Source organism: Mobula hypostoma, chromosome 9 (genome assembly GCF_963921235.1).
Source record: "Mobula hypostoma chromosome 9, sMobHyp1.1, whole genome shotgun sequence".
NCBI lineage: Eukaryota > Metazoa > Chordata > Chondrichthyes > Myliobatiformes > Myliobatidae > Mobula > Mobula hypostoma.
Window position 1 is genome coordinate 15,735,672 of NC_086105.1, and position 22,179 is coordinate 15,757,850.

Sequence of the window (22,179 nt, forward strand, 5' to 3'; positions counted from 1 at the left end):
CCGGGGTAAAAAAGAATCTCAATCGCAATCCAAAAACAAATAATCGAAATGCAGACTATTTCCATATTTACAGACACACTATCGGTATATATAGATATAGGCTCGCTGTTGTCCTGCAAGCGACGTGATTAGTATTTTCGCTTATTGGTTATATATGTTGGGCTCAAAGGGGTGAAATCCAGTTGTATTCAAGGAAAGGTTCCAAATTTCTTCTGGTATAGGTTTTCTTAACAAAAACACGAGAAAGCCTGCAGATGCTAGAAATCCAAAGCAACACACACAAATGCCAGAGGGACTCCGCAGGTCAGGCAGCATCTATGGAAAGGGGTAAACAGTCGATGTTTCGGGCCGAGACCCTTCTTCAGGATTGAGAAGGTGGAAGATGCAAGAATAAAGTGGTGGGAAGTGGAGAGTGGACAACAGGAGAAAGAAAAGAATAAAGTTATTCTGTCTGAGTACCCTCCAATTTGATGGGACGAATAGCGATTTCTCCTTCCGGTGAACAAATCCACCCTCTCCCCCCCCCCATTCCTCACTCCCCATTCCCCACTCCCCACTCTGATCTTTCCTTTCTCGTCACCTGCATATTACTTCCCCTGGGTCCCCTCCTTCTAACCTTTCTCCCACCCTTGACCTTTCCTACCCACCTGGCTTCACCTATCAGCTTCTAGTTAGCCTCTCCCCCCACCCCCACTTTTTCATCCTTTCATCTTCCCTCTTCCTTATTAGTTTAATTCCTTATTAGATTTGATTTCCTACAAATCTCACTGAGGTTTTGGCCCAAAAAGTTAACTGTATACTCACTTCCTTAGATGCTGTCTGACTTGCTGAGTTCCTCCAATATTTTGTGTGTGTTGAAGTTTTCTTAAAGCAATGTGGCAATTTTGGTGTGAAAGATTTTCTGACAGTAGAGATACCAGGTGTACGGTATTGACCAGCAAACATGTATCCTGATCTCCATTTATTCAATCTCTGTTTCAAACTTTGTAATTTTGTGATAATGTGAACGGACAACAGTCAGGATGAAGAGTTTTACCTAGGCAGTCCGTATAGGTCAAGGATGACTTGCTTTGTTTTGTTTTGGAATCTGAGATGAGTGATGAAACCAAGGTGGGCTGAAAGAGAAGGCTGTTGGTGTTCTGTAAATTAGTGAATTCCTGCTGTTTATCTAGGCTTTGTATGTTCCTGTTGCATAGACTTGATGTTCTCAGAATCAACCTGTATGTGCCTTCTTCATTTTGAGCAATCAAGGCCCAGGGATTCTAAGAACCAATGCATATGTCACATTTTCCAAGGAAACTTTGAGTACATCCTGAAACCTCGTCCACTCTCCTCCTCGTTGTAGCCTTTTACCATGACTGAATTCAGGCGTACAAATAATGTGGCTTCCCCAAGAAAGCCAACTGACTGTAAAGTGGGGTCATGATGCAGAGGTTAGTCTCCCAGACGATGGAGGAGGAAAAGAGTAGAGGTCATGGGTGGTGGGATAAGGAAAAACAAGAGGCCTGGACCAGAGGAGAAGTTGGAGAAATTGATGGTTATGCTGCCAGGTCAGTGACTACCAAAGCTGGCTTTGAGGCGCAGATCCTCAATCTGTTCCTGGCCTCAACTTGACAGTAGAGGAGGCCATGACAGACATGTCAGTACGGGACTGGGAAATAGCCTCCAGGAGATCCTGGATGTTATGGTGGAGGTGCTCGATGAAGCAATCCCTCCATCTCTCTTGGTCTCATTGATGTGGGGAAGACCACATTGGGACTACCAAATGCATGAATGATGCCATTAGTTGCACAATCGAAGGGTTAGCTCACCTCAAAGGAATGTTTAGATGCCTGATGATGGTGAGAGACCATCATATGTAGGAGCAGAATTAGGCCATTTGGCCCATTGCATGCTCCATCCAATTTTCCTCTCAGCCCCAATCTCTTGCCTTCTTTCTGTATCCCTCATGCCCTGACCAATCAAAAATCTGTCAGCCTCTGCCTTAAATATATGTAACCCTCAGGTTCTGTCAGCTGCTTAAGTCTAGGGGAGACAATCTCTGGCCCCACCAAACGTGTGAGATTGAGGTGCAAAACCTCCTGTTTGTGTGGATGCTGTGTGATATGTTACCCTGTTACAAATCAGTATTTCGTGGTACACCATATGCACTTAAACGATTTAGCTTTATAATTCTTAATTTGACTAAAGGGTTAGTAAAGTAAAACAAAAAGGGCCCATTTTAATGAAACAGTCTAATGTGCACATTATTGGAGTTCATGGTTTCCTTTCCTTTGGTCCTTCTGGGCTTCGTCGACTTCTGGCCCACTTCATGTCTACACCATCCCGGTGTCTACGACCTCTCCTTTCTGGCATCTTCTCTCTTCATCTTCCACCAAACAAAAGGCCCAGATCACTTCGTTCTCAGGCACACAAGAAAAAAAACTCCCTTCATTGGACGGGGTACATTCCAAAGCTCCTGCTATCTCTAGCCATAACCCAAACACTGTTTCTACAGAAAAACTATTACATTGGCAGTGAAACCTTTCCCAGGGTATTATATATACAGAAAGACTTGGCCTCACAGCTGCCTGTGGCAAAGAATTTCACAGATTCACCATTCTCTGGCTAAAGAAATTCCTCATCTCTGTTCTAAAAGGACGGAGAGGAGGTGTAGGGACAGGTATAACATTTTGCAGAGTTACGGAGATAAGTGCCTGGAGAGGGATGAGCAGACAAGGAACTGCCAACTACATAAATGACACCAATGAGTGAACAAGTAAAAGATTGCCTCGTGTGGAAGGGACGTTTAGGTCCCTGATGGTGGTGAGAGAGGAGGTGTAGGGACAGGTATAACACTGAGCCCAGTTACAGGGAAAAGTGTCTGGAGGGGGATTGCTAGGGGGAACCAGACAAGCGAGTCATGGAGAGAGCAATCCTTGTGGAATGTGGAGAGGTGTGAGGAAAGATGGTGGGATTGTTTTGGAGATGGCAGGCGTTGCAGAGAATATGTTAGATGCGGAGGCTCATGGTTCTTAGGTGGGTACAAGGATTCACTTATCACGTGCCAGTTCTCACTCCACACCCTTTCATATTGGCCATCTCTTTTTTTCCGGTCCTGAAGATCTCAACCCAAAACATCGACTGTCCATTTCCTGCCATAGATGTGCTGGACCTGCTGTGTTCCTCCAGTATTTTGTGTGTTGCTCTACATTCCTTATATGTTGTCTACTACATAAAATGAAGGCAGCTGATGGAATAACACAGTGAGCCTAAGCCTGAAGTGCTAACACATCCAAGGTGAAGACTGTGGGGAACAACAAATAACGTAATGTTTTCTCTGATAACCAGGTGCCCGCAGGAACTATAATTTCCTTCTCACTGGTTTTGTTCAGTCAAGGGAAAAATATGCTTCCCTCATATTTTATGGTTACATTTAGCATAAGTATACATGCGAAATGTGGCCCATGTAGTTCAAAATCAAACAGTAATCTGAGGCTGCTGAGAAGGTGTAAATGCAAGCTGGAAGTCTTGACTTCAAGTCAGAGAGGGATCCACTTGTGTGGAAGCCTAACTTCTCACTGCTTCTAGGTATAGAACTGGCTAGGCTGCATTTCAAAACCTCATCCTGATCAATACTTCTGGTGTACTTGTTCTCACCTCAGCACTTGAATAGGTAACATGATATGATTAGATTAGATTAGATTATGAGGACACTCAGTCCTCTTTTATTGTCATTTAGAAATGCATACAATGTTTCTCCGGAGTGATATCACAGAAAACAGGACAAACCAAAGACTAACACTGACAGAACCACATAATTTATAACATATAGTTACAGCAGTGCAAAGCAATACCATAATTTGAAGAACAACAAATCGTGGGCACGGTAAATAAAGCCTCAAAAGTCCCCGAGTCGATCGACTCCTGAGTCCCCGATAGCGGGCGGCAAAAGGGAGAAACTCCCTGCCATAAACCTCCAGGCACTGTCAACTTTCCGATGCCTTAGAAGCAGCCGACACCGAGTCCATCCGTCCGAAAACTTCGAGCTTCCGACCAGCGCCTTTGACCTCGCCCCGGCCGCTGAAACAAGCAAAGCCGAGGATTTCGGGGCCTTCTGCTCTGGAGATTCCGGTTACCACACAGTAGCAGCGGCAGCGAAGCGGGCATTTCAGAAGTTTTCCAGATGTTCCTCTGTACTCTCACATCCGTCTCCATGAAATCAGAATTGCGCACGGTCCCCTACTTGACAGATAACAGACATCACCACCGAAGTGGCCGCGCGCACTGCCATCTTCTCCTCCTTGATCCAATCAGTTTCAAATTTAGCTCATGAAGGATCTCAGCCCAAAATGTCAAATGATTACTCTTTTCTATAGATGCTGCCAGGCCTGCTGAGTTCCTCCAGCATTTTGTGTGTATTACTCAAATTTATCTGTTACTGAAGTACGAATTAACTGGTGTGCACACATAACACTAACATTGGTGTCAGGTTCAGTCAGCCATATAGCATTAGAATAGGTTTTATGGCCTATTAAGTCAATGCAAATCATCAAGCACCCACTTACACTAATCCCATTTTATTCTCCCCACATCATATCAACTTCAAAGAGATAGCACCAGAGGTCAAGATCGAAGCTGGGTCGTTGGAGCTGTGCTGTAACGCTGTACCAGTGTAACACACAATCATTGACCCCTATATATATCATGCACTAGCTACATCAAATATTTTTGTAGCATTGCGTGGGACACTTCAACTGAATTATTGTCGAGAAAAATAGATGTCTACTTACATGCCTGCAAGGGAAAAATGCTGGCAGGTATTCAACTTGAGTTTTTGAATAAGCAGTGTACTGAGACTTCAGAATTTCTCAGTCAGATGAATTGCTTTGTACATTTAGTATTTTATCGATGACTTAAAAATGCTTTTCTCATTTCTAATCATTCTGTGTTCATCACTCTCATTTGTACCCTCCCCTCTTCTACTGAAACTTGTTTCTCCATATCTGCAAATTTGTTCCTCTGTCATCACCCCAGTAAGACTAAACTGCACAAACTTCAAATAAAAAGTATTTCTATTTCCATAAACATAAGAGATTCTGCAGATACCAGAGACCTAGAGTAATTCACACAAAATGCTGGAGGAACTCAGCAGGTCAGGCATCATTTATGGATTGGCCTGAAACATCCAGATTCCAGCATTTTGTGTGCATTATTTTTATTTCCATAATTGGTTTCCTGGAACTTAAGATCACAAAGTATTATTACAGGTCAACCTTCACTAATCCAGCACGATTGGGACCTGAGGAGTGCTGGATTAGTGAAAATGCCAAATTACAGAAGGATCACATTAAGCATAATCAGTGCCGGATTATCGAAGGAACCGAATTACAGGTAGTTGGATTAGTGAAGGTCGACCTGTACTTTCAAAAATTAATACTTAAATAGAAAGGGCAAGTTACTCAAATTTTATTTAAAGAGTGATGTCTCCAACTGAAAAGACAGAGCCTTTACAAGTATAGGATTTCCATCCATGGGCATTTAAATAATAAGTAAATAAAGACAGCGAAAATAATAGGAACAATCTTCAATTGAAACAATGCCAAATCTAAACTGGTTTGTCCCAGCTCAACAAAATTTTTCCAAGCAGTGAAACTTTTAAAAGTTTTAAATCTTTAAATTCATACCAAGCAAAGACAACAAGATGTTGTTGATTTTAAGACTGGATTGAAATACGTTTTCAATTTGTATTAATTCTACTTTAGTGCTTTTCTCCAAAGGTACCTCTGATTTGTCCTCAATAAAAAGAATGTACAAACTGATAATCTACATCAGATAGTGAACATAAATACAACCAAAACCAAAGTTAGTTAATAAAATTAAACAGGAAATTTAGACAAAGTGCATTCGTACAGCTTACACTTAGAAGACAGAGCTAGACTTTTCTCTGTAATTATCATTAGTTGTTACTTTTTGTTAACTGATTGCAGGATTCGGAGGATATGCAAGAAGAGATTAATGACATCCAAGTACAAGTTAATTGAAGCCAATACATATTCTTCAGGTGAAAGCTTGTGCATCAATACATGTGTATCATAGATGATAAAGCCACAGAAGAGCAGAGCTCCTGCAGATGCAAATACCAGTTCCATTGTATTGCTCCAGAAGAAAAGCTGAAGAAAAAAAAGCAAAAAACATCACCAAGAAATGCAGGGCAGAGTTAAACATTAGCACAATGATTGTTTGTACCAAGCAGCTGTGTAACAGAGAATTCTCTGATCAACAGGCTATTCCCAGGGATGAATTTTGTCTTGATGCAAGATCATCAACTCCGTGAAAAGGCAATTTGGTCTGCCCGAAACTTTTGGTCTTCTAGTTCAATGGGATGTTTGCAAATGAATGCTGCCAGATGGCACATTCCATGCTGAAAGAGTACAAACTACGAACTTGGCACAATCTGAAGGACTGCAAACTAAGATCTTACTATCACTGGGCACTGCAGAACTCGGCCTTAATAGCTCCATAAACTCCAGAAGGGTGCATTGTTCAAAGAAGCCACATGAGTGGCACTAGTGCTTTGTAAATACAGTATATTAACTTGATGACATTAAGAATGTGTAGTGTGGGCAACATTATGAATGCAAAGAATGCCATGCACTGTTTTTGAATTTTTTCTTAACAGATTTTCATGAATAAAAACTCCATTTGGGCATTTCTGACAGGGCATTTTGAATTCAAGTGTTGTTCCAAGTAATTCAAAAGATCAAAGATTAGGACACCTACAAATCAAGACCGAATGTTCTCCAGCTGAGGCGTAAAATAACATTGCGTGTGAGCTTGTTCTCCATTAATACCAAGGTCATTCTACTTCCAGAATTCATTAACGTACAATGTATTATTCCTTCACTGTGGGAGCAAAGAATGTTTTATTTTCAATAAACAAAATCAAATCCGTTGTGCATGGTAGCTCAGTGGTACAGGATGATGATTTACTCTGCAAGGCACCATTTCTGTGTCAAATGAACTAAAGTGTATCTATGCGGAACTGAAGATATGCTTCACAAAAGCCAGTGGAAAATTCTGCTTAATTCTCATGAAAACATAAAGGAATTAAAAAATTGTGGCATATTTGTAAAATCTGGCAGTTAGCTTTGTTCATTAACATTTCTAGCCAGAACTAAATGTACATTTAAAGTAGTACCTTTTGACTCATAGAAAATAACTCAATTAGTCTAGAATAATTCATACTTACCCTAAACAATCCAGCCAGGAGCAAAATCCACAGGCATGCAAAGAGGCTAAAGGCAGAAAAAATAAAAATAAACATTTCATTGCAGTCATTGTTCTGTGCAGAATACATGATCACATTTTAAACAATTGTTTCTCAGGCTATGGAAACGGAGTTATGATGGATGATAATATTTTTATGTTGAGTATTGAGATTTAAATCTGGTGTTATATGTTAACGGAATATATAAATTCACGGAAGACTCAACTTATGTTGTATATGTTTTAAAGTTTTGAAAGAGGTATTTTAGATTAAAGAACTAGATTATCTGTTTGAGACTAATTTACCTTATGAATTAGATGCAGAGTTTATGTTTTGGAGCCCTATCCAATAGTACACGTCCACAAGTTGGCAATCATGAAGTATTCAACTAAGCTCACCGGCTTAACTGTTTCACAGAAATGGTTGAAATTTCTCTGGCATTACAACTAAAAGCATTCTTTTACCAAATCATTTTTGTTATTGCAAGTAATTATAAAATAATAAAAATCTGTGTAGCTTCAACAGTGAAGACTTTCATTCTCAATACTTATGCTTCCACTTGACATTCTTCAGTTCCTCGTATGGGTTGTTTCAACTCAATGCATGCTCCACATTCTCAAACCTCTGCACTGGTTGCACAACTTGTTCCTGTTCCCAAACCCCAGTTCCAGCTGCACTTAGACTCCATCTTTGGCCTCTGTAAAATTCTCCAAGTTGATTAGAACTAATATCAGCATCCTTTCCAGACCGATGTCTCCAGCTCTGAAATCTCATCTACTGTTGGTTATGTTGCAAAGGCCAAACTGTTTGCATGCCCAATACCAGTCTTCTAAAACCAGCACTCCATTTCAAGTGTTATCATGGAAAATTATCTGGCAGACCCAGGAAAAGATTCAAGCATGTGCTGAAAGCTTTATTTGAGGAACTGCAACAACCATAATGACTACGAGCAGCCTCTGGTCCATGGCTGCTCAAAGCACAAGGCCACTCAGGTTGGTACTGTGAACCCCAAATTCATGCACTGAGAGAACACAGAAACGAAGCTTGGCAAATGGAAGCAAACCAAGTCACAACCTACTCCTTCATCTGCTCTGACAGGCACCTATGAAAGAGTTTGCAGTTCCCAAAATGACCTAATTTGATAGCTCACAGCCAACAAAACCAGAGTGGAAGCTAACCATCGTTGATCTCACTGTAAAGAATTTATAAACTAACATTGGTAACATATAAGTATTACTAATTTATGGTTTCAATTGCACATGCAGCCCTCAAGTACTTTGACCACGATGCAACTTTAGGGCATCACGAACGACCATAATTCAGGCCCCAATTAACATCCATTTTAAGTAAAAATACCATTTTCATTCTTTGCAAAATAAAGTTTACATGTTTAAAAAAATGTTTTGTTGAGAGTTTGACTAATTGGTGCTCTCAGCTTTCATCAATAGAATCATTACTGTGTACTGCTTGTCAGAAAGAGGATTCCCAAATAGAAATTCCCAACTTCTGGATGTGGCTTATCTATAAAAGGATCAATAAGTTAACTGCAAATTTATTCTGGAAGGGAATGCCAAATACCCAAGGGTCCTAAAATAAATAAGAGAAAAATAAACCATTATGCAGAACTTTATAAAATATAATGAACCTTCTGAAGTGCACATACCTTGCTGCATATTTACTGAAATCTCTCTTTGACTGAAACGTGTAGACAGTCAATGCAATGAATACAGCAGTCGTTAAAGCAAATGCTTGCAGAACTACTGAATAGTCATAGAAAGTAACTGAAAATAAAAAGATAGATTGTGAAAATAAAATTTATATTTTAAATCTCTGAATTAACATTTTCATTTACTTACAGCAGGTACAATTAGGATTAGGCCTAGCATAATTGAACAATACAAACAATTTCATACTACAAAAAGATACAATGGAGGTCTAAGAAGTTAATTAAAAATTGAAGTGTTTTCATTTTGGCAAACTATACTAGATAATAACGAGCAACACATACAAAATGCTAGTGAACGCAGCAGGCCAGGCAGTATCTATTGGAAGAGGTACAGTCGACGTTTCGGGCCGAGACCCTTCGTCAGGACTAACTGAAAGAATCTCTTACTATCTCTTCTTTCAGTTAGTCCTGACGAAAGGTCTCGGCCCGAAACATCGACTGTACCTCTTCCAATAGATGCTGCCTGGCCTGCTGCATTCCACCAGCATTTTGTGTGTGTTGCTTGAACTTCCAGCATCTGCAGACTTCCTCGTGTTTGCGTTAGATAATAACGAGGTGGGTAGCACTGTGACGTGAGTCAGCTACTGGGCTTCAATACTAACCACAGGAACTGTCTACGTAACAACTGCATGTTTCCCTGCAAGTGTGTGATTTCCCTAGTGCTCCAGTTTTCTTTACATCTTAAATACTTGCTGGTTAGTAGGTAAATTAGTTATTTAGAGCAGTGGTCCCCAACCACCGGGCCGCGAGGAAACAATACGATTTGGCGATATGAAATGATATGAGTCAGCTGCACCTTTCCTCATCCCCTGTCACGCCCACTGTTGAACTTGAACACATGTGAGGTCATCAGTCGGTCATTAACCTACAACTACTTGATGAGTAAAAAACAAACCGCTTGAGAGTTTCTTTGGAAGGGGTGGTAGGGGACATAAAAGCCCCAATGATGATGATAACGCAGAGACAGCTAAGGCCGAGACTGCGAAAAAAAAAGCTTCCTTCAACAGAAAATACGAGTCGTACATAAAATATGGCTTTATTGCGACCGGTGACTCGAACACTCCAAGCCCCCTGTGTGTGATATGTGGAGACAAGCTGTCTAATGAGGCAATGAAGCCCTCAAAACTGCTTCGGCACCTTGAGTCCAAGCACCCTGCACTTAACGACAAACCCGTTGAGTTTTTTGAGCGGAGAAAACGTGAGCAAGCGGGACAGAAGCAAGTGCTGAGAGCCACCACCTCCACAAATGCTGCTGCTCTGAGAGCGTCGTACTTCGTGGCTAGCCGTATTGCTAAGGCTAGGAAGCCTTTCACTGTTGGTGAAGAATTGATTCTGCCTGCTGCCGAGGACATGTGCCGTGAACTGTTGGGAGAAGCTGCAGCTAACAAGATGGCACAGGTTTCTCTTTCAGCTACCACAGTTTCAAGGAGAATTGATGACATAGCGGAGGACATGGAAGCACAGCTGCTGGAACCGCTTAACGAGTCACCATGGTATGCTATCCAGGTCGACGAGTCCACTGATGTCGACAACAAGGCAATACTGCTGGTTTATGTGCGATATATATTTCAAGACGATGTGCACGAGGATATGTTGTGTGCAGTGCTGCTGCCAACTAACACAACTGGGGCAGAACTATTCAAGTCTTTGAATGACTACATGTTAGGCAAACTGGACTGGTCATTCTGTGTCGGAATATGCACAGACCAGGCTGCAACTTTGACTGGACGGCTGTCTGGTTTCACTACCTGAGTCAAAGAGGTTGCTCCTGAATGCCAGTCTACACACTGTGTCACACACAGGGAAATGCTGGCTTGCTGAAAAATGTCACCCGATCTTAACAGTGTATTGAGTGACATTGTTGAAGTTATCAATCACATCAGAGCAAAAGCCCTTAACTCATGTCTGCTTGAGCAGCTTTGCGAGGAAATGGATGCAGAGCACAAATGCCTTCCCTTACACACTGAAGTCAGGTGGCTATCAAGGGGGAGAGCCCTGGCCAGGGTTTTTGAGCTAAGAGAGCAGCTACGGATTTCTTTCAGGAAAAAAGTCACCACAGGCAGCACAGTTCAGTGATGAGGAGTGGATAGCAAAACTCGCTTATCTGTGTGACATCTTCAACCTGCTCAATGAACTCAATTTGTCACTTCAGGGGAGAATGACAACTGTCTTCAAGTTGGCAGATAAAGTGTCTGCTTTCAAAGCCAAACTGGAACTGTGGGAACGGCGAGTGGACAGCGGCATATTTGACATGTTCCCAAAATTAGTTGGGATTTTGGGAGAGACTGAGGCTGCACTGTCCTTCTCACAGCTGGTGCACAATCACCTATCTTCGCTGTCAACAGAATTCGAGTGTTACTTCCAAACCACAAATGGCTCAAGACGTGCAAAGGAATTTGTCTGTGACCCATTTGTGAATATCCCTGGTGAATCATCCATGTCAGCACGGGAAGAAGATCAACTCCTTGAGCTTGCAAATGACGGTGGGCTGAAAGGTATGTTTGACATAACATCTCTGCCGGCATTCTGGATCAAAGTTAAGGCTGAATATCCTGAGATAGCCATGAAAGCACTGAAAACGTTGCTTCCATTTCCAACATCATATCCCTGCGAAGCGGAGTTTTCTGCAATGAATGCAGAGAAACAAGCCCAGGGCTCCCACTGATTCAGCAATATTGGTGTGTTGCAATGATTTTATATGTTCATACGTGGAAAATATGTGCTGTGTGTTTAATATCCAAACATTACTTAAAATGTTATGATGCTATTGACTTATAAGTGACTTATAATTGACTTATCACTATACTCATACGAGGAAAATATGCGGTGTGTTTAATATTAAATTCGTTAGATAAACCCTTTTAGAAACAAAATTGAGTGTATAGGTATTAGCCACTTATAAGTGACTTATAGTTGACTTATCACCTATATTCCGGTCATGATTAACACCCCCCCCCCACCCCCGTTGGCCAGTCCACAAGAATATTATCAATATTAAACCGGTCCGCAGAGCAAAAAAAGGTTGGGGACCCCGACTTAGAGTTCCCCTAATTTATACGGTAGGGTATGTGAGAGAGTAAGATACAACAAATGTGGGAATTTGATTGATTAGATTAATCCAATCGCCTGCAATAACTCCATGTGACAAATTGGCTCCACCTATGTCATAAGGGAATATGAAATATTACAAGGCATTTTCAAACAATGTAGGGTGGTACTGTGGGGCAGCAATTACTGTTACATGCAGTTTGCACATTCTCCCTTGATTCATGGAGTCCCTCTGAGGCTTGAGTTTCCTTCTACATTGCAGATATGCTGATAGGTTAATTGGCTACTATATATTGCCTCTATTGTAAGGGCAGAAGCAGTGGAGAAATTGAAATGAATTACAGCAGTGGTCCCCACCCACCAGGCCGTGGACCGGTACCGGGCCGCAAGGCATGTGCTACTGGGCCGCGAGGAAACGATATGAGTCAGCTGCACCTTTCCTCATTCTCTGTCACGCACTGTTGAACTTGAACATAGGGTTGCCAACTGTCCCGTATTTGCTGGGACATCCCGTATATTGGGCTAAATTGGTTTGTCCCGTATTTCCCCCGCTAAGGTAGAGCGTTCCTATGAAACCATTCGTGCCGAAATGGCGTGAAGCGAAGAAGCAATTACCATTAATTTATATGGGAAAAATTTTTGAGCGTTCCCAGACCCGAAAAATAACCTATCAAATCATACCAAATAACACATAAAACCTAAAATAACACTAACATATAGTAAAAGCAGGAATGATATGATAAATACACAGCCTATATAAAGTAGAAATAATGTATGTACAGTATAGTTGGGAAGATTAAGCCGAAACCGATCTGTGGGAAAAAAAATCGTCACACATGCGCACACAGGAGCCCGCGCAAGGCTTCATGGTCTGGTAGTCTTTCTCGGGGTAAATGCAAGTATCCTGTATTTGACTGCTACTTTTGTCCCTTATTTGGGAGTGAGAAAGTTGGCAACCCTAACTGTAAAAGACACGTTGAGCTGAGCTTAACCCTACTTGAACATTCCCCCCACCCCCGTTGGCCGGTCTGCAAAAATATTGTCAATATTAATCCAGTCCGCGGTGCAAAAAAAGTTGGGGAGCCCTGAGTGATAGGGACAGAAGAGGAGGAAGCTCGGACTGACGGGTGTGCTCTGAGAGCCAGCATGGACTCAATAGGGTAAGTGGCACTCTTCTGCACAGCATGGAAATTAACTCAGCAGACATGTCAAGAAAAGTTAATATGTTTTGTAACTATTCCCTTATTTAAGTAAATGAATGAGGTATGACAACAGAGAAAATGGAAACTTTTATATGTTATGTCGGATATCCTCATAAATACTATACAGAATTGTACCTATTTAGAGCTATATTTAGTTTATTTCAGTTCCCAAGTACTTCTCTGTTAGTGGTAACAAAACCATTTGACATAATCAAAGGCATGAGACACTTGCACATTTCCTATTTTCTAAATATCCATTGCATGGAAAGTTTGTTTCTAAGTAATTCAAATTGAAACATTTATATACATGAGTCAAAAATTTTCAAGGAAAAGCCCTTACCAATGGTAGCCACTGTAGAAGCCTCAAAGAGGGTCTGTGGAGAAATAATTTTCAGGACGTTACTAAAACTTTAAAAGGAAACAATGATTTGCAACTCTTCTCAAACATTCTGACATTTGTTCAGCAAACCTGCATAAAATCACAAATTACCAAAAAACCAAAAGACGTAGGGGCAGAATAAGGCCATTCAGCCCACCTAGTCTGCTCCATTATTCCATCGCGGCTGATTTATTTTCACTCTCAAACCCATTCTCCTGCCTTCCTTTCTAACTTTTGACACCCTTCTACTTAAATTCTTCTTTAAATGTATCCAATGACTTTGCTTCCACAGCCATTTGTGGCAATAAATTCCACAGATTCACCACCTTCTGACTCAAGAAAATCATCCTTATCTCTGTTATGAAGCCATGTCCCTCTATTTTGAAACTGTGCCATCTGGTCCTGGACTGTAGAAAACATTCTCCCTTACGTCCACTGGACTGTAGAAAACATTCTCTCTCACATCCACTCTATCTAGGCCTTTCAACATTCAATAGGTTGCAATGAGATCCCCTCTCATAGTTCTAAATTCAAACAAGTGCAGATGAGGTGATATTTCTAGATAATGTCTTGTATAAAATAGGCCAAAGATGAAGATAGCCTCTTCTTTTATGATAAAATTTCAAAAGAAAACAAGTCACCAGCAGGGTGATGATAGATTGGTTGATCTGAAATTCATCAAAATCAACAGGAATTTCCTCTCATGTACAAACTGACCGGCAAACAATCAAAGCTTTTAAGTTTATTTGCAACCTAGTTGTTAACAAACATCTATGTACAGGTATTCAAAACAGACTGGTATACCAGCTGAATCAAATGCATAATATTGCATATATAGTTTTAATCCAAGGAGGAAGAGTGCTTAGGTGAGAAGAAATAAACAATTCCAGTGAGAAGAATCAAGGCCATAAAGCAGGATCGTCATTTCAACGTGGATAAACTGTGTGTGGCGAGAACAGTCAGAACGATTACTTGTAAAATGCAGTGAATAAAGTCAGTTAAAGGCTAATTGGTAGAAACAAAACTGATGCTGCTGCAAGTAATTTTTTTCACTGCATTTGTGCATACTTAAGCTCGTACATATCACAAAACTAGACTTTGACTTTAAAGGAGCTTTTTTTTTTAATGCAACAAGCCAACTAAATAAAGTTGCTTTTACTCTCCATAGATCTGATTGTATAAAAGAAATTACCATGCAGTCACAGTAATTCGTTATGAAAGCAGTATAATGTTGCCTTTTATTGCAGCGGGACTGGAGTTCATGAGTAAGTAAACCTTGCAGCAATTTTGCAGGACTTTTACCAGTTTGGGTCTCTTTATATTTTATACTTTATTGTCGCCAAACAATTGATACTAGAACATACAATCATCATAGCGATATTTGATTCTGCACTTCCCGCTCCCTGGATTACAAATCTCTTGTAATCAATATGGCACGTAAAAGCATAAGCGAACAAAATTTGACTAGAATAATTCTTCAGATATGAAGTTATTACAATGAGAAATCAAGGATGTGTCTATACTCATTGGAATATAGCAGAATCAGAATTTATTGTACTGAAATATAAGATGTAACTATAAGGCATCCATTAGTCTTGCGAGACCATGGATCTGCGCTGGAAAGTCTTCACTCTCCAGGGTGCAGGCCTGGGCAAGGCTGTATGGAAGACCGGCAGTTGCCCATGCTGCAAGTCTCCCCTCTCTACGACACCGATGTTGTCCAAGGGAAGGTCAAAGGCCAATACAGCTTGGCACCAGTGTCGTCGCACAGCAATGTGTGGTTACGTGCCTTGCTCAAGATGTAACAATTCAGATACTATTTGTATAGTTGGAGAATTTATTATGAAGGGTCGGCAATTAAAGACTGTGATGAAAACATATTTTCTTCAATCAGGGGCTTTCATATCCTCAGAACATGTTACCTCAGAAAACTATGAACTCTTAGTCAGATAATGTTCAAGATGGGAATTGCTGCATTTCTAGACTGTAATGATATCAAAGGATATAGAATATGACAGGGAAGTACAGTTAAGGTTGTTGGATCCAACTGTTTAATTGTCATTTTCTTTGCATTCAACAATTAATTAAATGCTTATACTCTAAGAGCCTTTATATGTACAGCAGTTTAATATGCCTCCAGTGGTTATAAAAAGTATAATTCTGGAAGCTCCAGTAAGTATTTTCTTATTGGATTATTGTTATATATGGAATTTTCTTATCTTTTGGGTAGGTGTTATGTTCTTCAAGTAGTAAGTCACTGTTCTGGTCCTGTTCTCTTTGTTCTATCAACACTTAATAAAACGATTGTGAAGTAACAAGTTTTATGCCTCATTTCTGACTTCTAAAAGAACCTTGGATTTAAACACCAGAATTCAATAAGGTAAAATTCCCATTCTTCTGTGATATTATAGATATTTAGAGAAATTGAATAAGTAGCTACTTATTAAGCATTTAGATAAAAGCACATCTGTAACTTGAGGAAACAGCCAGATACAGCACCAAATAAACAGTGTAAAAAATGCTTAGAAAAAATTAATTTTTGTACACAGCCAAGCTTCCAACATAAACTCAATATCAGCCTAACTAAATGATAAAAAGTTTAAAAAGTATTTATGCAACCTTAATACAATGATTTGACTGAATACTTACAAACCCAAACAGAAGATACAAATTAACAGGATGTTGATGTCTGTAGATTGCCAGAGCAATTATGAGACCCAGAGATCCAAAAGCCGTTATCAACACCAATGAGGGACTAGAATAAGGAAGAGACAATAAGTACACATGTATTAACAAGTGTAATTTCTAAAAATTAAATTTGATATTAATTTGTTACAAGATAAAACTCTGCCAAATGAGAACATCTGGACTTTACTGATAAAATAATTGAAATTGGATAGGCTTTACTTATAGTAGTCATAGAAACAGGCCATTCAGCCCAACTGGTCCATACTGATCAGAGCATCCTCCCTCCAATCTCATCATAACCCTCCAAGCCCTTACTTTCTCAGTACCTATCCAAGTGCCTCTTAAAGGTTGCAATTGTACTTGCTTCCCTCACTTCCTTTGATGTCAACTCATTTCAGGTACTCACTACCCTCTGCGTAGTTACCTCTCAGATCTCTTAAAGCTCTCCCCTCATATTTTCTGTCTGTGTCCTCCAGTTTTGTCTCCCCAACCCTGGGAAAAGACTAAGACAGTCTACCTTATCCATACCCCTCATGATTTTATAAACTTCCGTGAGGTCACCTTTCATTCTCTTACGTTCTATGCAACCAGTGTAGCCAATCTCTCCCCATAAATCAGACCCTCTAGTCATAGTCATACTTTATTGATCTCGGGGGAAATTGGTTTTCGTTACAGTTGCACCATAAATAATAAATAGTAATAAAACCATAAATAGTTAAATAGTAATATGTAAATTATGCCAGGAAATAAGTCCAGGACCAGCCTATTGGCTCAGGGTGTCTGACTCTCCAAGGGAGGAGTTGTAAAGTTTGATGGCCACAGGCAGGAATGACTTCCTATGACGCTCTGTGCTGCATCTCGGTGGAATGAGTCTCTGGCTGAATGTACTCCTGTCTCCACCCAGTACATTATGTAGTGGATGGGAGACATTGTCCAAGATGGCATGCAACTTGGACAGCTCTAGTCCAGACAGCATCCTTGTAAATCTCTCCTGCCCTCTCTCCAGCTTGACAATGTCTTTCCTATAACAGGACAACCAAAACTGCACACAATACTCCAAGTGCTTATACAACTGAAACATGATGTCCTTACTCCTAAACCCGATGCCCTGACTCATGAAGGCCAATATGCGAAATGCCTCCTTCACACCAGCCTATCTACTTGCGCAGTCGCTTTCAGTGAACTGTGCGTCTTGTACAGCCAGACCCCTCCAACCTACAACACACATCTGCCATTCACTGTTTCGGTCGAACCTTAGTGACCGAATACATCACCTCACACTTTTCTTATCAAGTATTTGATGTACAAATGGTCACTGCAAATCTCACATTATTCAAAATAAAAAGGCAAGGAAGAAAGAAATGTCAGAATCTATAAGAAGCAGAACTGAAAAAAAAATTTACCTAGCGTGCACGAATTCCTTGACGGTGTTGCTATGCAGGAAAACTGCGGACATCACCGTAGTCAGAATAATTTGTACGGATAAGATGCTGTAAACCTTGCGCAGAAATCCTATCGAAGAAAAGAAACTAGAAGTTTTTAGAGGGCACTATTGTATAATTAACAAAAGTTACCGAGAAGTGTAGATCAGTAATCTCAAAACTACAAGATGGTTTCAACTTTTGCTTACACTTGGGGAGTTCATTTTTCCCTACCATTCCCAACATCTCCAGGTGATACATTAATCTAGAATCCTGCTGAAGGGTCTCGACCCGGAACATCGACTGTACTCTTTTCCGTAGAGCCTGCTGAGCTCCTCCAGCATTTTGTGTGTGTTGCATTAATTTATCATCGCCCCGGGTTCCCTATCTCCATCCAGAATATTTAGCAGCTCAGAGAAAGACCCTTTGCCATCAACAACCTTTGGACAGTATATGTAAACAAATGCCTTGCAAACATTGATTCTTACTTCCTGAACAAAGCTAATCATGTTTGTGGCTCCTAACACAGTATGCGGCTTATCTTGATACACCGATAGTACAGTAATGATAATCGGGTGAAAGTTTTGCCTCCCAGCCAACGAGGAGCGGTCACTGTACCGGCCCTATGGGCCGGATCCGAGATCTGGGCTCCACTCTAACGGCTTGTCGGCCTCCTCGGGCCCTTCGCTATCAGCTACGGCGCAATGGCAGTGTCCGGTCCCCGGGCCCTCTTGCTAAATATATTTTCCCTTTGTTACCCATGCGGATGTCAACGCTGGCCGTCGACACGCTGGTGCCATAGTTGAAGTCATCTTCTATCGAGGATCGAGGGTACGGATCCATAGTTCACTCCTCAGACGGGAATTCGACACAACTGCTTCCGAGTCATTCACCCTGACCTCCTGACGTAACCAACCTAGCAACGGGACAGACCTGCGCCGAGCGTGTCTGCGAGACCAAATGCTCTGTGATTCTTAGCGCAGTGGATGCCTTTGGAAATGTGACAGGAGGTAGAAAAGAAAGGGAAGGAGAATGTCGTCTGTCGGCTGTCCTGTGGCTGAATTTTGAGCGTCATGGTTGACCTATCACCCTGTGTGTGTGGGGAGGTATTCTCTTTAAGTTTCTCGCTTCTTATTTCAAAGTTGTGCTCTCCAATTATAGACTAACATGCCCTGAGAGGTTACCTGTGATTCACCAAGCACTTGAGATATACCACCTCCAGTTTAAATTCCATGCGGAATATTTTGGAGGATCGAGAACCAAGATGAAGTCTGTATAAAGTACAGTGTAAAGTACTGTTAGGACAACATAATCACTGTCTTTTCACATTGCAACATCCTGATCATTGAGACATGAACTACACTCAGCCACTTGCAATGGAACCACATTGATAATATGCCTGATGACAGATCCTGAAACAGAGATATTGCTCCAAGCTATGTAATGGCAAAGCGTTACCAGGAACATTGCATATATACTTCCAGGATATTCTCAAAGCTCTCTTGAAAAAAACTTAACATCCCTACCAACTCACAGGTTCCTGGTCTAAATGGAAAAGGGAAGAAATCAAGAATCTTTATCAGATTGTTTCTTTATCATATAGAAATCAAACAAAAATAGGAGAAAACAAAAAAAAGCTCAGTATCTCTCAGACCATCAGTTCACCTCAGATTCAGATTCATTTATTTATCACATGTACATTGAAACATTGGGGTGACAGGGTGGGGATATGTCTCTACTAAATGAGGCGTAAGGTGCTCCTTCCCTCTGCGTGTCTGCAGGTCATCCGTGGGCAAGGTATAGCATCTGCTTAGCCCCCCAAACTCTGATCAGAGTTACGTGAAGCCATGGGAGCAGGTGGTGGATGGCCGCACGTGCAACTGGAGCATATCACAAGTCCTGGTTATGCAACTGCTGATGCCAGGCAGACAGTCTCTGAAGAGAATTAGTAATGACTGGGGTCACCTGTCTTGTAAAGACACAGCCCAGAAGAAGGCAATGGCAAACCACTTCTGTTGAAAAATTTGCCAAGAACAATCATGGTCGTGGTCAAGACACGGCACATAATGATGATGTTGATGTCATCAAAACATACGTGGAAATGTATCGTTTGCATGAACAGCCAGGGGACAACCCACAAGCATTGCCACGCATTCTGGCACTAACATAGCATGCCCACAATGTTTAACAGAACAAAACAAGCAACAAGACACAACAAGAACAATAAGCCCTTTTCCTCCCTCCCACTCACCCACCCACACAAACAGGCCTCCAACGCCAGGACAAGCTTGTCAATCACCTCTTGCTCTACTTGTGTCAGTCAGTTCCCGCATAGTTCCGATTAGCCACCTCAGAATACACAGTTTTGGCAAGGAAGAAACTCAACCTGTTACTCTGAAGGACTGCCTGGTATGTATATAAAATGAATTGAGCGAAACATTTGATATCAAACATTATTATTGATTACAGAAAGTTTGAAATTCCTCGACGCCTAGGTTAGGTTCAAACTGCACCCTCAGTTTTCTGTTTCCCTTTTCCATCTATTTTTCATCCTCTTAACTTTTAAGAGAAATAGATTGATCTGAATTAACGCAATGTCGATTTAAAAAAAATATATTTAATCCTAATATGTTCGCACCATTCAGGCGGGACGAAATGGAAAGACTTGTTCCCAGGCTGTTGTAATGCGCTCTGCAGCCTGTGAAAATTCAAACCAGATTGTAATTCCTACTTGTTTAATAAGATGAGCAATTCCTGTTGGCTTATGGGCTAGTGAGGCGGAACGGTAACTGCAATATCGGTGTTAAATATTGACTGCTGAAAACAAGGAAGTAGAGAGTAACGGAGGAGTGGCTTCGGATAAAGGTCTGTTCTGATAGTTGGACATGGGTTGACGTCAGTTGGCGCCGATTTTCATTTCTTCGGGAAATGGCTGGCCGGCGCCTGCGGAATCGCAAAATTATTGTTGTTGAAGGTTTCATTCTGCCACTCAAAGAAACAGGTAATAAGAAGAAGAAGAAGGGGGAAGAGGAGGGAGAAACAGAGTCGGACACAGACGAGAATCTGGAACATGAGGATGACCTGCAGTTCCACGACCTCAAGGATATGATCGAGATTTCCCTCGGTGCAACTTCCATCAACGCCTCTAAGGTGGCCAAGCGGTTCGGTAATTAAACGATTTTACTTCACGTTTTAGGTTAAGTGTTGGGGTGGTGGTTTGCAATTTTGGCTGCTTAATGCCAGAGCAAGTTAATTGTCAATAGTTTATTTTTCTATTGATAAAAGTAGCGGGAGGGGCCCAGTAATGAGAGCTACTGCCTAGCAGCCACCGGGATCTGCGTGGAGATTGCACATTTTCTCATAGACCGCGCTGATTTTCTTCTGCGTCCTCCGATTCCATCCGACATCCCGAAGGTGTGCTGGTGGTTAATTGCCTACCCCAAAGTGGGAAAAAATAAAGTGGAGTTTAGAGTTATGTGAAAATATACAACGCAGGGCAGAAGGGAATTCAGAGGGGGGGTTGTGGAATACCTTTCTTAGGAGTTGGCGTGGACCCAAATTGCCCAATAACCACCTTAAGTATCGTCATAAGTAAAGATGGAATTGTGTGTTATAATGAAATGAGATTGCGAGCGTTGTTTGAGAAGATCTGGCATGACACCATAGAACATTGAACATTGACCTATCTGGGCAAGGCAGCAGCAAGCTAGACCAACAGCACTGTGGTTGGCTCTGAGCCTCAGGAGGGTAGGGTGAAGTCAGGCGGAGCAATAGTCATAGGGGACTCGATGGTTAGGGGGACAGATAGGAGATACTGCGGCAGCAAAAGAGACATCAGGATAGTGTGTGGCCTCCCGGGTGCTAGGGTCCAGGATGTCTCTGAGCGGTTGCAGAATATTCTTGAAGGGGAGGGTGAGCAGCCAGAGGTCGTGGTACATGTTGGTACCAATGGCATAGGCAGGAGGTGGTGCAGGAGGGCAGGGTTACAAGTTCTTGGACCATTGGAACCTTTTCTGGGAAACGGGTGACCTGTACAAGTGAGTTGTGTTGCAACTGAACTGAAGGGGAACCCATATCCTGGGAGGGAGGTTTGCTAATGTTATTGGGGAGGGTTTAAACTAGATTTGCAGGGGGTGGGTACCAAATTGAAGAGGCAGAGGATGGGGTAGTTGGCGCACAAGTAGTGACAGCTTGTGGGGAGTTTATGAGGAAGGATAGGCAGATGATGAAACAAAGAAGCATTCAGCTAGATGGTTTGAGATGTGTCTAGTTTAATGCAAGGAGTTTCATAAGCAAGGCACATGAACTTAGAGCGTGGAACTATGATGTGTCCATTACAGAGACTTGGATGACTCAGGGGCAGGAATGGCTACTTAGAGTGCCAGACTTTAGATGTTTCAGAAAGGACAGGGAGGGAGGCAAAACAGGTGGCAGAGTGGCACTACTAATCAGGAATAGTATTGCAG

General features: G+C 41.5%; 2 protein-coding genes across 4 annotated transcripts in view; one reads left to right on the forward strand and one right to left on the reverse strand.

Moving 5' to 3' along the window:
- Positions 1-3,710: 3,710 nt before the first annotated feature.
- On the reverse strand, positions 3,711-18,627 carry tmbim4 (transmembrane BAX inhibitor motif containing 4). Its single transcript, XM_063057787.1, has 7 exons — positions 18,472-18,627; positions 17,696-17,804; positions 16,254-16,359; positions 13,566-13,599; positions 8,913-9,030; positions 7,232-7,277; positions 3,711-6,152 (listed from the first exon to the last, which is right to left on the reverse strand). The coding sequence occupies exons 1-7, from the start codon at positions 18,554-18,556 to the stop codon at positions 5,946-5,948; spliced, it is 705 nt and encodes a 234-aa protein (XP_062913857.1). The 5' UTR covers positions 18,557-18,627; the 3' UTR covers positions 3,711-5,945.
- Positions 18,628-18,707: 80 nt separating this feature from the next.
- helb (helicase (DNA) B) overlaps positions 18,708-22,179 on the forward strand; it is a 57,271-nt gene continuing 53,799 nt past the window's right edge. The window contains exons 1-2 of one of the 3 annotated variants that reach the window (XM_063057785.1): positions 18,708-18,819; positions 20,709-20,879. In XM_063057785.1, the coding sequence (XP_062913855.1) occupies positions 20,819-20,879 (61 nt within the window). In that variant the 5' untranslated portion in view covers positions 18,708-18,819; positions 20,709-20,818. Of the gene's footprint in view, positions 18,820-18,878; positions 20,123-20,421; positions 20,880-22,179 lie in introns of those variants that run through there. The other 2 variants (XM_063057786.1, XM_063057784.1) reach the window with 2 other exon arrangements.